General features: G+C 38.5%; 3 protein-coding genes and 1 pseudogene across 7 annotated transcripts in view; 3 read left to right on the top strand and 1 right to left on the bottom strand.

Moving 5' to 3' along the window:
- LOC104817104 overlaps positions 1-2052 on the top strand; it is a 3719-nt pseudogene extending 1667 nt beyond the window's left edge.
- A 63-nt stretch (positions 2053-2115) lies between these two features.
- On the top strand, positions 2116-5451 carry LOC104817086 (pentatricopeptide repeat-containing protein At4g08210). Of its 4 annotated transcripts, none has more exons than XM_010546174.1 (3): positions 2116-4435; positions 4671-4741; positions 5103-5451. In XM_010546174.1, exon 1 carries the CDS (start codon positions 2306-2308, stop codon positions 4373-4375), a length of 2070 nt encoding a protein of 689 aa, XP_010544476.1. In that variant the 5' UTR covers positions 2116-2305; the 3' UTR covers positions 4376-4435; positions 4671-4741; positions 5103-5451. The 4 variants fall into 4 exon arrangements, with proteins under 4 accessions (XP_010544476.1, XP_010544481.1, XP_010544473.1 ...); XM_010546179.1 differs by having other exon boundaries at positions 4940-5451; XM_010546171.1 differs by having other exon boundaries at positions 4927-5451.
- A 1814-nt stretch (positions 5452-7265) lies between these two features.
- LOC104817077 lies at positions 7266-9005 on the bottom strand. Its single transcript, XM_010546159.2, has 2 exons — positions 8212-9005; positions 7266-7985 (listed from the first exon to the last, which is right to left on the bottom strand). The coding sequence occupies exons 1-2, from the start codon at positions 8891-8893 to the stop codon at positions 7327-7329; spliced, it is 1341 nt and encodes a 446-aa protein (XP_010544461.1). The 5' UTR covers positions 8894-9005; the 3' UTR covers positions 7266-7326.
- A 1935-nt stretch (positions 9006-10940) lies between these two features.
- LOC104817066 (biotin--protein ligase 1, chloroplastic) overlaps positions 10941-12823 on the top strand; it is a 3760-nt gene continuing 1877 nt past the window's right edge. The window contains exons 1-6 of one of the 2 annotated variants that reach the window (XM_010546146.2): positions 10941-11099; positions 11521-11788; positions 11875-11936; positions 12048-12196; positions 12320-12440; positions 12550-12705. In XM_010546146.2, the coding sequence (XP_010544448.1) occupies positions 10991-11099; positions 11521-11788; positions 11875-11936; positions 12048-12196; positions 12320-12440; positions 12550-12705 (865 nt within the window). In that variant the 5' untranslated portion in view covers positions 10941-10990. Of the gene's footprint in view, positions 11100-11520; positions 11789-11864; positions 11937-12047; positions 12197-12319; positions 12441-12549; positions 12706-12823 lie in introns of those variants that run through there. The other variant, XM_010546151.2, reaches the window with a different exon arrangement.

Below are 12823 nucleotides of genomic sequence, written 5' to 3'. Positions count from 1 at the left end.
CTTTCCCCAAATTATCGGTATGTTAAAATAAGTACTCTTCCGTGTCTGAAAATGTAGGGTCGTATGGATATCCCCGTTTGCTAATAGATTGGCGATGAGCGTTCCCCCGTATATACAGCTCTTGAGGTGCATAGCCAATTATAAAGCATTGAAGTTCTCTCTACCTATATCGACACTTGCTGAAAAGTTAGTTGACCGTATGGTTGAGAAAAATTCAGACACCGGGGGAAAGTATGTCTCGATTCACTTACGTTTCGAGGAGGTAGTGTTTCCGTTTCAGAACATTTTACTTGTAGTTACTCATGCTTGGGAAGAGACCTAACTCCTGCAACATATCTTGACTTGCTCCTTTTAGGACATGGTAGCTTTTTCTTGTTGTGTCTACGATGGCGGGGAAGCTGAGAAATCGGAAATGAACCTGATCAGACAGAAGACTTGGAAAGGGAAGTTCAAACGAAGAGATCGTGTCATTAGGCCTGACCTTAACCGGGTTGAAGGGAAATGCCCCCTTACCCCCTTGGAGGTAACTTTTTGGCCCTTTCTCGGGTTTGCCTCAACTATTATAAAGCTGGGGACGTTTCCTTGAGGGTGTTTTCTGGTTTCGTATGGTATTGAGCTTAGTCTTTCCATTGTCGTTTTCATGTCGCTACAGGTCGGTATGATGCTCCGCGGTATGGGATTCGATAACAACACTTCGATATACTTAGCCTCGGGAAAAATCTACCGATCTGAGAAACATTTGGCCCCTCTCAGAGAAATGTTTCCCCGTCTCTACACGAAAGAGTCCCTTGCAACTCCCGAGGAGCTTGCCCCTTTTGAGGTGGAATCTTGAATAAGTCGGTTAAACATTATTGCAGCTCCAAGAAAAGGGACTAATCGGGGTTTTTTTTTCTGTTGCTGTCATTAGGGTTACTCTTCAAGAATGGCGGCTCTGGACTACATGGTGAGCTTGTTCAGTGAAGTGTTTGTGACAACACAAGGAGGAAACTTTCCTCATTTTCTGATGGGTCACAGAAGATTTCTCTTCGGTGGACATGCAAAGACGATCATTCCGGACAAACCCAAACTCGTTCAACTTCTTCACGACGTGGACATGAGGTATACTTATAAACTGTTATGACCATTTACGCAGAGAAAGAGCCAAGCTTTATCCTCTATCAGGAAAGAGCTTGCAGGGTGAATCACACAACTGCAAAAGCTTGAACCTTTTTAATGTGCAATGCACAAATACTGAAGCTTCTTATAGTTTTGAGCTTAACCCATTTACTTGTTTTAGCTCAGAACCGTTAAAACTTTCCAAGTCTTGTCTGCTCGTCTTTTTTCCCATTGCCCGGGTATTTTTCAAGCCAAAGTTCATGTTTTTTCTCTCTCCTCGTATATGATGAACAGATGGGAAGATTTCAAGAAGGAGATGCAACTGATGCTCGGGGAAAGTGACAGAAAAGGCGTGATGGTACCGAGAATCAAGAAGATCAACCGGAAAACCTCTATATACACATTCCCTTTACCAGAATGCGAGTGTATCTTTCAATTATCACCCAACTCTTCGACTTCAGGGGTCATCCAGAACGTTGAAGCTCCTCATCCCACTCCCAATCTCCTCATCAGCTCCTCAAAACTGTAACTGCTTGATCAAGAGCCAAGACACATATCTTTACCGAGTTCTTCTGACCCTTAAACCAATGCTTCCGACAAAACCCCAGGTTCCTGTTTTCTAGGCATTGCAAGTTTGGATTGATGTTTATCAGAAAGCAAGCGTATTGAATCATGCAAGCAAGAGACAAGGAGGTTTTGGTGAGAGGCAATGAGTTTTAGATGCATGAACATGAAGTTGAGCTGTTTGGTTTCTGGTCATGTTAGAGGTCACGAGAATCAGCAAAAAAAAAAAAAACGGCACGGTTTTCTGTAATTTTTGTTCTTGTTTTGATGATGTTCAAGTGTACAGAAATTTTACTTTCTAGTTTTCTACCGCACGAATTCCATTATTCCTTGTTCATTTTCTAGTTTGACGGTCCGTTTGTATTTTACAACAACGCATTCCATTGGACACTATTTGCCATTTCCTTTTTTACTCATTAGACAGCGTGCCGTTTTCGTCTTTGAGAAATGAACAACCTCACGTTCCCACGACAGAGCCGTAGCAGCCATGTTTCTCGCATTGTCTTCCTCAGTACCAAGGCATGAGACACTGAGACATTTTCGAACCCTACACAAGAGTCATCACTTCCTGGGAGTTACCGGGCTCGAGTAATGGAATTTGGATAAGATCACGTGAAATTGAGACACTGAAGCATCGCCATTGGCTATGGATTTTAAGCATATTGTAGCAGCCTTACGTCATTGTGGGAAGATTCGAGCTTTTAAGCGCGGCGAATCGATTCATGCACATTTGATCAAACAAGGTTTGTCCCGAGATGTGTTCGTAGCCAATAACTTGATTTCCATGCACGTAGTCTCTGCGTCCATGGATGATGCGCAGAAACTGTTCGATGAAATGTCTGTAAGGAACATTGTTACTTGGACAACTATGGTTTCTGGGTATTCGTGTAACGGAAAACCCGACAAAGCGATTGGATTGTACACTCAGATGTTGAAATCTGAGTCTGAATCGCCCAACGAGTTCATGTATTCCGCGGTTCTGAAGGCATGTGGACTGTTGGGTGATCTTGAACTGGGGCGTTCGATTCACGAAAGAATTCTCCAGGAGAATCTGGAAGGTGATGTTGTTTTGATGAATGCCCTTTTGGATATGTATGTTAAGAATGGTAGATTAAGTGACGCTAAGAACATATTTTCCAAGATCCCACATCCTAATTCAACTTCATGGAACACAATCATTTCGGGTTATTGCAAGGAAGGTTTGATGGACGAGGCAGTTAACTTGTTTCTTTTAATTCCACGGCCAAATGTCGTGTCCTGGAACAGTTTAATATCGGGATTCGTGGATAAGAGTAGCCCCCGTGCATTGGAATTCCTTCTGAAGATGCATAGAGAAGGATACGAGCTTGATGGGTTTGCATTACCGTGCGGCCTTAAAGCTTGCAGCTATCTCGGTTCGTTAGCCATGGGAAAACAGCTTCATTGCTGTGCCCTAAAGTCTGGCCTTGAGTCAAGCTGTTTCACAATGTCAGCTCTTATCGATATGTATTCAAACTGTGGTGCTCTAAGTGATGCAAGTCATCTTTTCTACCAGTACATAAAGGACAATGCCTCTTCCAGTAATAGCCTTGGTGTTTGGAATTCTATGCTTTCTGGATTAGTGATCAAGGAAGAAAATAATGCAGCATTGAAGCTGCTTTTGCAGATATATCGGTCGGGTTTGAGCATTGATTCCTACACCTTGAGCAATGCCTTGAAGATATGCATCAACTTACTCAACCTGAGAATCGGGCTTCAGGTACACGGCCTAGTTGTAACCAGTGGTTATGAGTTGGATTATATTGTAGGAGGCATTCTTGTTGATCTTTACGCAACATTAGGAAATATATACGATGCACAGAAACTTTTTTATAAGCTTCCGAAGAAAGATATTATTGCCTGGTCTGGGCTGATCATGGGCTGTGTGAAAACAGGATTCAATTCATTAGCATTTTCGCTGTTCAGGGATATAATCAAACTGGGTGTTGATGTAGATCAGTTCATCATCTCAAGTATTCTCAAAGCTTGTTCAAGTTTATCGTCTCTTGGAAACGGCAAACAGGTCCATGGACTCTGTGTTAAGCTAGGCTATGAATCTGAACACGTCACAGCTACAGCTCTAATTGATATGTATGTCAAATGTGGTGACATTGATAACGGCATATCGTTGTTTGATGGTTTATCGGAAAGAGATGTTGTTTGTTGGACCGGGATAATAATTGGCTGCGGACAGAATGGAAGAGCCAAAGAAGCAATTCAGTATTTCTATGAGATGATAAATTCTGCGGTCATTCCAAATGAGGTAACTTTTCTCGGCGTTCTTTCTGCCTGCAGACATTCTGGATTAGTGGAAGAAGCAGTACCAATCTTTGAATCCATGAAATCGGAGTATGGTCTAGAACCTCATGTAGAGCATTACTATTGCATGGTTGATCTCCTTGGTCAAGCTGGACGGTTCGAAGAGGCAGAAGATCTGATTAAAGACATGCCCTTTGAGCCTGACAAAACAATATGGAGCTCTCTGCTCGCTGCCTGTGGAACTTACAAGAATGCCAGACTGGTTAATGTTATTGCCGAAAATTTACTCAAGACTTCACCGGAAGATCCTTCAGTTTATGTAATGCTTTCGAATGTTTATGCAACATTGGGATTTTGGGATGAATTAAGTAAAGTGAGGGAAGGTGCTAAGAGGTTGGGGGCAAAACATGCTGGAATGAGCTGGATTGCGACAGCCTAAGAGCAAAACTCTCAGATAAAATTGCTCCTTCCGTCCGAATCTTATGAATAAGCAAATAAGGTAACAGATAAAATCGCTCCTTCCATTCGAATTGGTTCTATTTGCCGATGTTCATTCCCTTTCTTTGCACCTGCAGATAAGACTGGAATTATCACTGATATGTTATTGCTGTTCGAATTGAATCCTGCATTGTAATGTTTTATACTTCATTCATATTCCTTAACCAACTTTCATCTTTTTAAGTCATTTGCTTATTGTTACATTGAAAGATAATTTGGTTGAAAACTTCTGGCAGGAAATTGCATGTGCAAGAACCTCAGGAACACCCGAATTGAAGAGAGATGCGATCTGGCAAGGTCGGGAAAGGTATGCCTTCTTATATGAAAATGCTTTAGCAATGTTTAAGATATCGGAACCGACCAAATACCAGAAATGTTATGAATCCGATACAGAATAATCTCTACATCTAACCAAAGCTAAACGAAAACCCAAACTTTTTGCAGTTTCCTTGTTTATATATGATGGCTGAAACTGTCTAACTGGTGGTGTAGCCTTCCTTCTTAGTTACAGAAACAGCTTTGTTTATAACAAAGCATGAGAAACACCCAGCAGAGAACTGATGGAATACTTTGATGGGTTGTCCTGAAACAACAGAAGAGTTGCATAATTTGATGAGAGCATATGATCTTATAGTGACTGAACCATAATGATGATGATGACCACGCAGGTCGAGAACATGCCCATGAGCCACTGAGCCATGGGAACTTGACCAGACAGAGCACGAGAACGTGGGTGTATGGACCGGTGGTCCTCTTGCACTCATTGCTCGTTGGTTGGTGAATTGTCTGATCATCACTCTCTTCCTTGTGTTCTGTTGCTTTCTCCTTTCTCCTCATGTTCTTTTTTCTTTTTTCCTTTTCAGACAAGTCCCTTTACGTGTTTTTTTTTTTACTATTATGTGTGCAGAATTTTACAGGAGTTTTCTTCCTTTTCTTGTATTTTTAGATGGTTATTGTGGTTCGAGAATGTAAAATAGAATAAAAAAACACGTAATCATATCCATATCCGATTTAAAATTGTTCGAATTCAGTCACGTATTGATACGTATTATCAAATATTTGATCTACTTTTTCCCTGTATATATATATATATAGGGGTAAATTCATTGAAGGGAAAATTATAAAATTGGAGAAAATGTTATGATCTAATATCAAAAAAATTTCCGGCATGCATTGTTTTGTTTCTAAATTTTCGTAAATGATAAGATTCGAAATAGTGGAATTATCAGGATTTTAAATCCCAAATAACTTTATTTCTAAAATAGTTTTTCTCCTAACCATTTTCTTTCTCGTATTTATTTTTGTTAGTTTGAGATTAAAATATTCAAATCTATAAGACTCTGTTGCATGGTGGATTTTGCCAGACAATTCAAATCGTAAAATCAATAATAATAATAATAATAACAATAATCATCATCATCATCATTATTATTATTATTATTATTATTATTATTATTATTATTTTGATAATGACACTTGAAAATCTGTGAAACTCGAAAGAAGGACAAGGACTACAATCCAAAAATAGTGAAAATATGGGGTTTGAGTTGAGGTGGCTGTCCCGATACAATGGCTGTTTGTTTTTCAAAATTTCAGATGAATTAATATAAATTAGTAATTAAAGTTATGGATACTTCTAAATATGCCCATAACCTTACTTTAGCTTTTTGGGCTAGCGAAATTCCAAGGTCCTTTCGAAATCAAAGAATAATCATGAGACAATGAGTACAAAACTAGAGTCAAACTTTATTGTTATATACAAATTTCATAATATTATACTATATCATATATATATATATATGGAAAAATTGTTTTACATATATTCGCACGTACATATATTTGAAAAATATATAATTTTTCCAAATCCTATTATATTCTTGTTGTATAGATAACAATGAGTTCGTTCTTTTATTATTCCATGATTGATACATAATATTTAGTCAATAATTGTTACTCATAGTCTCCTGATATTATGACTTACTGCCACTATTTGAGTAAATTATCAAAATGTTATTGACAAAAAAAAATAATGAAAATGTTTTTATTTACAAGTACTGTGCAATATTATTCTTACAAGAATATACATTTTATAAACAATTATAATAGTTACTAGACACATATTAACATGCATAGTATTCTTTTATTTTGGTTTAGTAGTTAACTCTCAACGTACAAATAAGAAGAACAAAACATATTTTAAATCCCAAATATATCATGGAATCTATAACAAACTGCAATACTAATTCACATACCTCATATCATGCACGATATAAAATTATTCATCTACAAATTTAAGTATATCATATATATTTGCAGATCAATTACATTATATAACATTTGCTTGTCCTATATAAACGTAAAATATACAGAAAATTATTCATTATCATTATGTGGAATCGTTTTATACAAGAGGAAAAGCAAAAGGTTAGTAAGCTATGAGACAGCTTTTATCGTTTCCATGAATCTCACCAACCTCATGGCTGATGATGCGCCATATTACCATGACATATATCTCATATCCCCAATGTGCAATTAATGCTTCTATGTTCTGTCGGCCCATAAATTCAAATATTTTCTATCAACTCAACCATATCTTAATTAACATGTGCTTTCACAAAAGGGCATCTCTGAGTCAACTCGAGATTCTGATTTTTTGTCCTTATACGCACACACGCGTACGTTGTTTGCATGTGTAGATCTTGATGCTTCCATATTTCACGTAATTTTGAGTTTTTTTTTAAATATAACATTAAGATGATATTATATCAAACGTCGGATTCTAATAAATGAAAAACTCGTAACGCAGCTTTTAAAATTTATATAACAAAATCTAATAACTGATATATTATACAAAAACGTGTTAGATTTTGGAAATTCTGATAAACAAAGACTCTATAGACTATAGATGACAACGAAACATGGCAATATGGCTTTTGGATCAAACACATACAGCTCGTCCAAATTAGAGTAAGCTCCAACGTCACCGGCCACCGAGTCGTACTCTTCCCCTACACCATCGCCGCCGAAATTACGGTTATACCCTTCTCCGCCGCCGCATTTCTTCACCCTTCCGGCGATGACCCTACAAACCAGCATCGCCCTCTCCCCCTCCACCGAGCCGACTCGGCTATCCTGCGCATCCCAGCTATCGTGCGCCCTCCCGCTAGTCGCCGTCGTCAAAATTCCGTTTTTGCCCTGGCCCTTGTCGCCGAAGCCGGTCTTGATGATGGCGCAGACGCGGCAGCTCGGGGAGGAGTCGTTGCAGAGGTTGGTGGCGCTGCGGAGGCCGAGGTGGCAAGAGACAGTGGTGCAGTGGAAGCGGAGGAGCTCGTTGCCGTCGGCGACGCAGCGAGGGTTCTTCCGTGGGAGCTTCGTGGCCTTGGCTTTAATGGCGTCTCTGTACTCTTCGAACTTGGAGATTGTGCTCTGAGTGTTCCGGACTTTGAGGATCCGGTCGATCTTGCAGATGGGTGCCTGCTTCTTTAACCAGCTTGATTGGAATATGATCTCCACTATGTTCTTGCTCGTGTCCTCTGGTCCTAGCTCCGAAACTGCGTACAACGTATAATAGGTTTAGACCAGAACGAGCAGAGATAGTTGGTCTGTGCTCGGACCAGAACGAGCAGAGATCTGAACACATACTCGGTTCAACACAAAACACACTGACACACTACTCATGTATACTTTAGTAAGAGTTCATACAGAACCAATCAGATGCCTGCAGAGGAAGAACATTATATATGAATAAAAAATGGCAAAACAGATTCTGAGTAGTACCTGCATGACGGACAGCTTGATGAAGCTCAAGATTCTCGGAGTTGGTGAAGATCTCACCACAGTCAGGGCAAGAGCATACGGTGTTTCTCGGAACAGGATCTCGAATGATGCCAAGAACAGGATCAACCACCATTCTACACTCGTAGCAACCGTAGAATCTCCTGAGCGGCTTTCCCCTGAAGGACGCGCCGCTTCCTCCAGAGGATTCCTTCAAGGAAGACGGATCAAGGGCGAGAGATGACCCTCCATTGACGTTAAGCTCTCTCAGAGGAGCTTTCATGGATCTGTTGGATGAAGAATGAGAAGAAAAAGAAGAAGAAGAAGAAGAAGAGGCATTGTTGTTGTGGTGGTGGTGGTTGTCCGTGGAATTTGGTCTGTTCTTCTTCAGGGTCTCTGGTGAATTAGACGTTTCGGGTCTGTGCATCACTTTGGTGTTGCTACAGAGAGAGCCTGAGCATTTCATTTTCTTGCACTTCTTCTTCACTGTTTCCTCGGGCATTTGTCCTTGCAGCTTCTGCTTCTGCTTCTGTGTCTGTGTCTGAACAAGAAGCTGTTTTGGTTGTGGCTTAGGGTTAAGGTTATGATGGTGTTTGAAACTGAAGAGGCTTCTCATAGTTGACCATGATGTTGCTTTCTGAATTATTGCCTTCGAGGTTTTTCTTTCATCTTTTGCTTTCGCCATCTCCCTCTCTCTCTCTCTCTCTCTCTCTCTCTCTCTCTCTCTCTCTCTCTCTCTCTCTCTGTTTAGGTTTCAGCCTGTTGCAAAGATTTGTCTGGTTGAAGACATGAGAGATCGGCAGACAGTGGGTGATGTTATGCTGATACACACTATATTTATACACATACATATTAGTGGTGTATGAACTTAATTGCTTGTTTTTTTTTAATTATAGACTATATACTATAGTAATTAATAATTGTAGTATAATTACAAAATAAAAGATTATTGAGCCGTTTGAGGAGGTTTAACTATATTACGACTTTCAAAGGCCTCGCCCCATCCCTTAGTCCTTACTCTTTCTCTCCACTGAGATGTCCTTTCTCTGCGCTTTTTTTGTCTCGGAAATATTACTCTTGAAATTAATAATTCTTGAAGTAATGTCGTAAATATGAATTAAATTCATGTCAGCTTTGTCGATTTTTCTGTGATTACTTAACAAATGTGATAATTTTATATGATTCTACTAAAATATTTAGTTCTATGAATGTAGACTAATCCACACAATGTATTGGAATTTTTTTCAACCATGGTGGAAATATATTTATTTTGTTTCTAAGTCTAAAAAATTCCTGAAAATAAATTGAAAAAAATTCTCCAGTAAAAAAAAAAAACTATAGAACAATTCCAGAAACTAAATAACAATTCAGATTCTATCTCATATTCAATTTCACTTTCCAAATTTAAATTATAAAATCACTTATGTTTATCTAAATATAGAAATCGGGACAAACTTCCGCCGAGAGTAATGGTAATAAACGGGAGACAAGCAAACGTAGAGATAACGTGTAAAAAAAATTATAACTACGTGTAATTTTAGACTTTTAGAGAAGAAATACGAAAAAAAAATACCCAAGGAGAAAAAAAAAAGCTGATTTGATTCCTTTTGCCTTGTAAAAGTAATTGCGAAACCATATGCCATGAAATTAAAATATGATATATGTACTAAATCCAGCTTATTATCCGTTAATTGGGAAGTATTTAATTCAACACGGCTAATATTTTTTTTGTCAGAACATAAATAAAATATATTATTTATTCTCGACGAAAGACATATATCTCCATTTCATCCTTTTGTTCTTGTTGAAATGTGATATTTTCTCGAGAAAGTTTATAAAATATTAACTGATTTCATTTCTGCGATTACAGAAAACTCGAGTTTCATTGCAGCTACAATTTTTTTTTCTTTCTAACTAAATGTTGAAAATATCTATGTTAAAAGGGAAGACACATATTTATAAAATATATTACATAAGAGTTTGGCGGTACAAATAAAAAGAAATTTCTTTAGTTAAATTGGGTGATATCTCTAATCATATTCTTCTTATATTTAACATGTGTGGGTTCACTTTATAAGCATACCTCCATTACATATATACATACATACATACATAGATATTATAGCTCTAATAAAATATTTTTTTAGTTCAATGAATAGCGGTTACATTTAATTGCGAAACCATATGCCATGAAATTAAAACTGTATTTCCCATATATATATATGTGTGTGTATGTATGGGAGGTGATAAAAGAAAAAAAAATATGATCATGTGAATTACTCACATGAAAATTGGGAAAATCCAAGGACTTTAACAAAAGGCTGAAAGCCTGAAACTGTCACGTTGAAGCCCATAAAAGTTTTTTTTCCTTTTTTTTTTTTCCCCCTTTTTTTTTCCTTTGGGTTTTTTTTTTTTTTTTTTTTTTTTTAATACCTCTTTGCAGTTAACGTTTTCAGGTCCCTGTGACGTAAGCCCTTGTTTTAGCATTCATTTTGTCTCTGGGCCTTTATTTGGGCTTTCAGGGTCAGCCCAATATTTCCCCCGGCCCAATTTCTTTCATGTCGCCAGAATTCACGATACGCTGTTATTAGAGCACAAGCCCAAACCGGATTGAACCGAATCATTTGATAACCAAACCAGAATACATTTCAAATCTCTACGGTTCAATTGAATATCTGGTTACCTACCGGCAATTACTATATTATTTTTTAATTTTCGAATTTTATGTTTTTCCTTTCGAATTGTTTTCTCCGTCAGGGATACTGCCAAACGGAAGAGCTATATGCCATTGTCGAACCTCTCGCGGTTTGCTTCGCCGGCGATCTCTCTCTGCCGTCGTTCTCCATCGTATCAGAAGCCTTCGCATCTCTCTTTCTCCCTCGCCGCCGCAGGTTCGATCCGTATGCTGCGATGTCTGATTACATTTTCCGGTTCAGTATATGGTTTTGGTTACTCTTCTGAGCTCGAAGCGATTAGGTTGAATGCATCAATCTAGGAAAGTTTTGCGCGGAAGAATATGGTGAATCGTTTCGGGTGATTTTCTGAGAAAGTAGCGAGTTGTAGCTTCGTTGGTGGCTGATCTGGTTTCGGATGAAGTGTTTCGTGCTCTTCTCGATCACTAGTAGCAAATCGATTTTCTTGGGTTGTTCGTTTTGTAGAAGGAATTATGAGCTATGTTTTTGTGGTTCCGTGAAAAATCTGTTATGGAAAATGCTGAGGAATGTAATTGTGTTGTACGATAATACTTGCTGATGGTTTTTGTGCGGGATAGAATTAGCAGATTTAATTCTTCCGATATTTTTTCTGTTGCAGCAATGGATTGTGATGCTTCGTGTAGCTTGATTTTGTGCGGGAAATCAACTGCTGAAGCTGAAACAGCAGCGCGTTTGAAGAGCAGTAATGCACTCAATTTGCCGGATAACATCGAAACTTCAGTTTTCTTGCAATCTGAGATGGAGAATCAATTGAGAGATGAATCCTTCAATGTTCTGTTGTTCATGAACTCACTCTCAACAGCTCGGTTTGGATGGTTTCTTGTTTGGTCTCCAAGATTGTCTTCCACTCATGATGTTGTTTCTCAGTAAGCAAACTGGCATCCATCTGTTGATTGCTGATAATCTCTTAAGGTTATCTTGTTTGCTGAAGTCTGTTTTTAGTTCCATGCAGCAACTTCTGTGAGCTTCCAATTGGTTCAGCTTGTGTTGCAGATGTCCAGTTTAAAGGTCGAGGTATGAGCTTCACCGTGTTGATTGAGATTGTCACCAGAAGAAATTAGAAACAGTTGTTGTTTAATCTATCAATGTCTTTGAATTTTGAAGTGTAAACTGATGAATACACAGGCAGAACAAAGAATGTCTGGGAATCTCCAAGAGGTTGCCTTATGTATTCTTTTACATTACAAATGGAAGACGGTCGGGTTGTGCCTCTGATACAGTATGTGGTATCTCTTGCTGTAACGGAAGCGGTGAAAGACGTGTGTGACAGAAATGTATGTCCTTGTCTTGGCTTACTTTACCTTGTCTGCTTGATCTTTATGCCCAAAATTATCTGTTCCTGCAACATTATGATGCTTTATCGCTGATTTTATCTATTTTGGAAATATCAATTTCAGGGCTTACCATACATCGATGTTAAAATAAAGTGGCCAAATGATCTCTACTTGAATGGCCTTAAGGTCGGAGGCATTTTGTGTACCTCCACATACCGATCAAAGAAGTTCCATGTTAGTGCCGGTAATAAAAATTGCCCTTCGTTAGTTGACAACATTCTTTAAAAGCCAAACCTGTAGGTTATGTAATTGGTTTGACAGAAATAATAGACTTAATATTCTTATTCCTGCAGGTGTGGGTTTGAATGTGGACAATGAACAACCAACTACATGTTTAAACGCAGTATTGAAAGACATGTCTGCCATTTCAAGCCCGCTTAGAAGAGAAGAAATTTTAGCTGCTTTCTTTAATAAGTTTGAAAAGCTCTTTGATCTATTCATAGACCAAGGTGGAGCTCTTATCTCGAACTGCTTAAGAATTTTCGATCCAATGAACCAGACGCTTCTCTTTTCCAGCCTTTGTTAGAGTTTTAGAGTGTCCATCCAATAGTGTGACTTCTCTTTCCC

This window comes from Tarenaya hassleriana, unplaced genomic scaffold (assembly GCF_000463585.1).
Source record: "Tarenaya hassleriana unplaced genomic scaffold, ASM46358v1 Cleome1, whole genome shotgun sequence".
Lineage (NCBI taxonomy): Eukaryota > Viridiplantae > Streptophyta > Magnoliopsida > Brassicales > Cleomaceae > Tarenaya > Tarenaya hassleriana.
Note: the sequence above shows the minus strand (reverse complement) of the source record. Positions and strands in the feature narration are given on the sequence as shown.

What these genes read in the sequence shown, in the direction of transcription:
- LOC104817077 (XM_010546159.2), bottom strand. Translation starts at nt 8,893, where the DNA reads ATGGCGAAAGCAAAAGATGAAAGAAAAACCTCGAAGGCAATAATTCAG. An exon ending in TCAAGCTGTCCGTCATGCAG is followed by an intron (nt 7,986 to 8,211) that starts GTACTACTCAGA and finishes CGTTGTACGCAG; the next exon opens with TTTCGGAGCTAGGACCAGAG.
- LOC104817086 (XM_010546174.1), top strand. Translation starts at nt 2,306, where the DNA reads ATGGATTTTAAGCATATTGTAGCAGCCTTACGTCATTGTGGGAAGATT.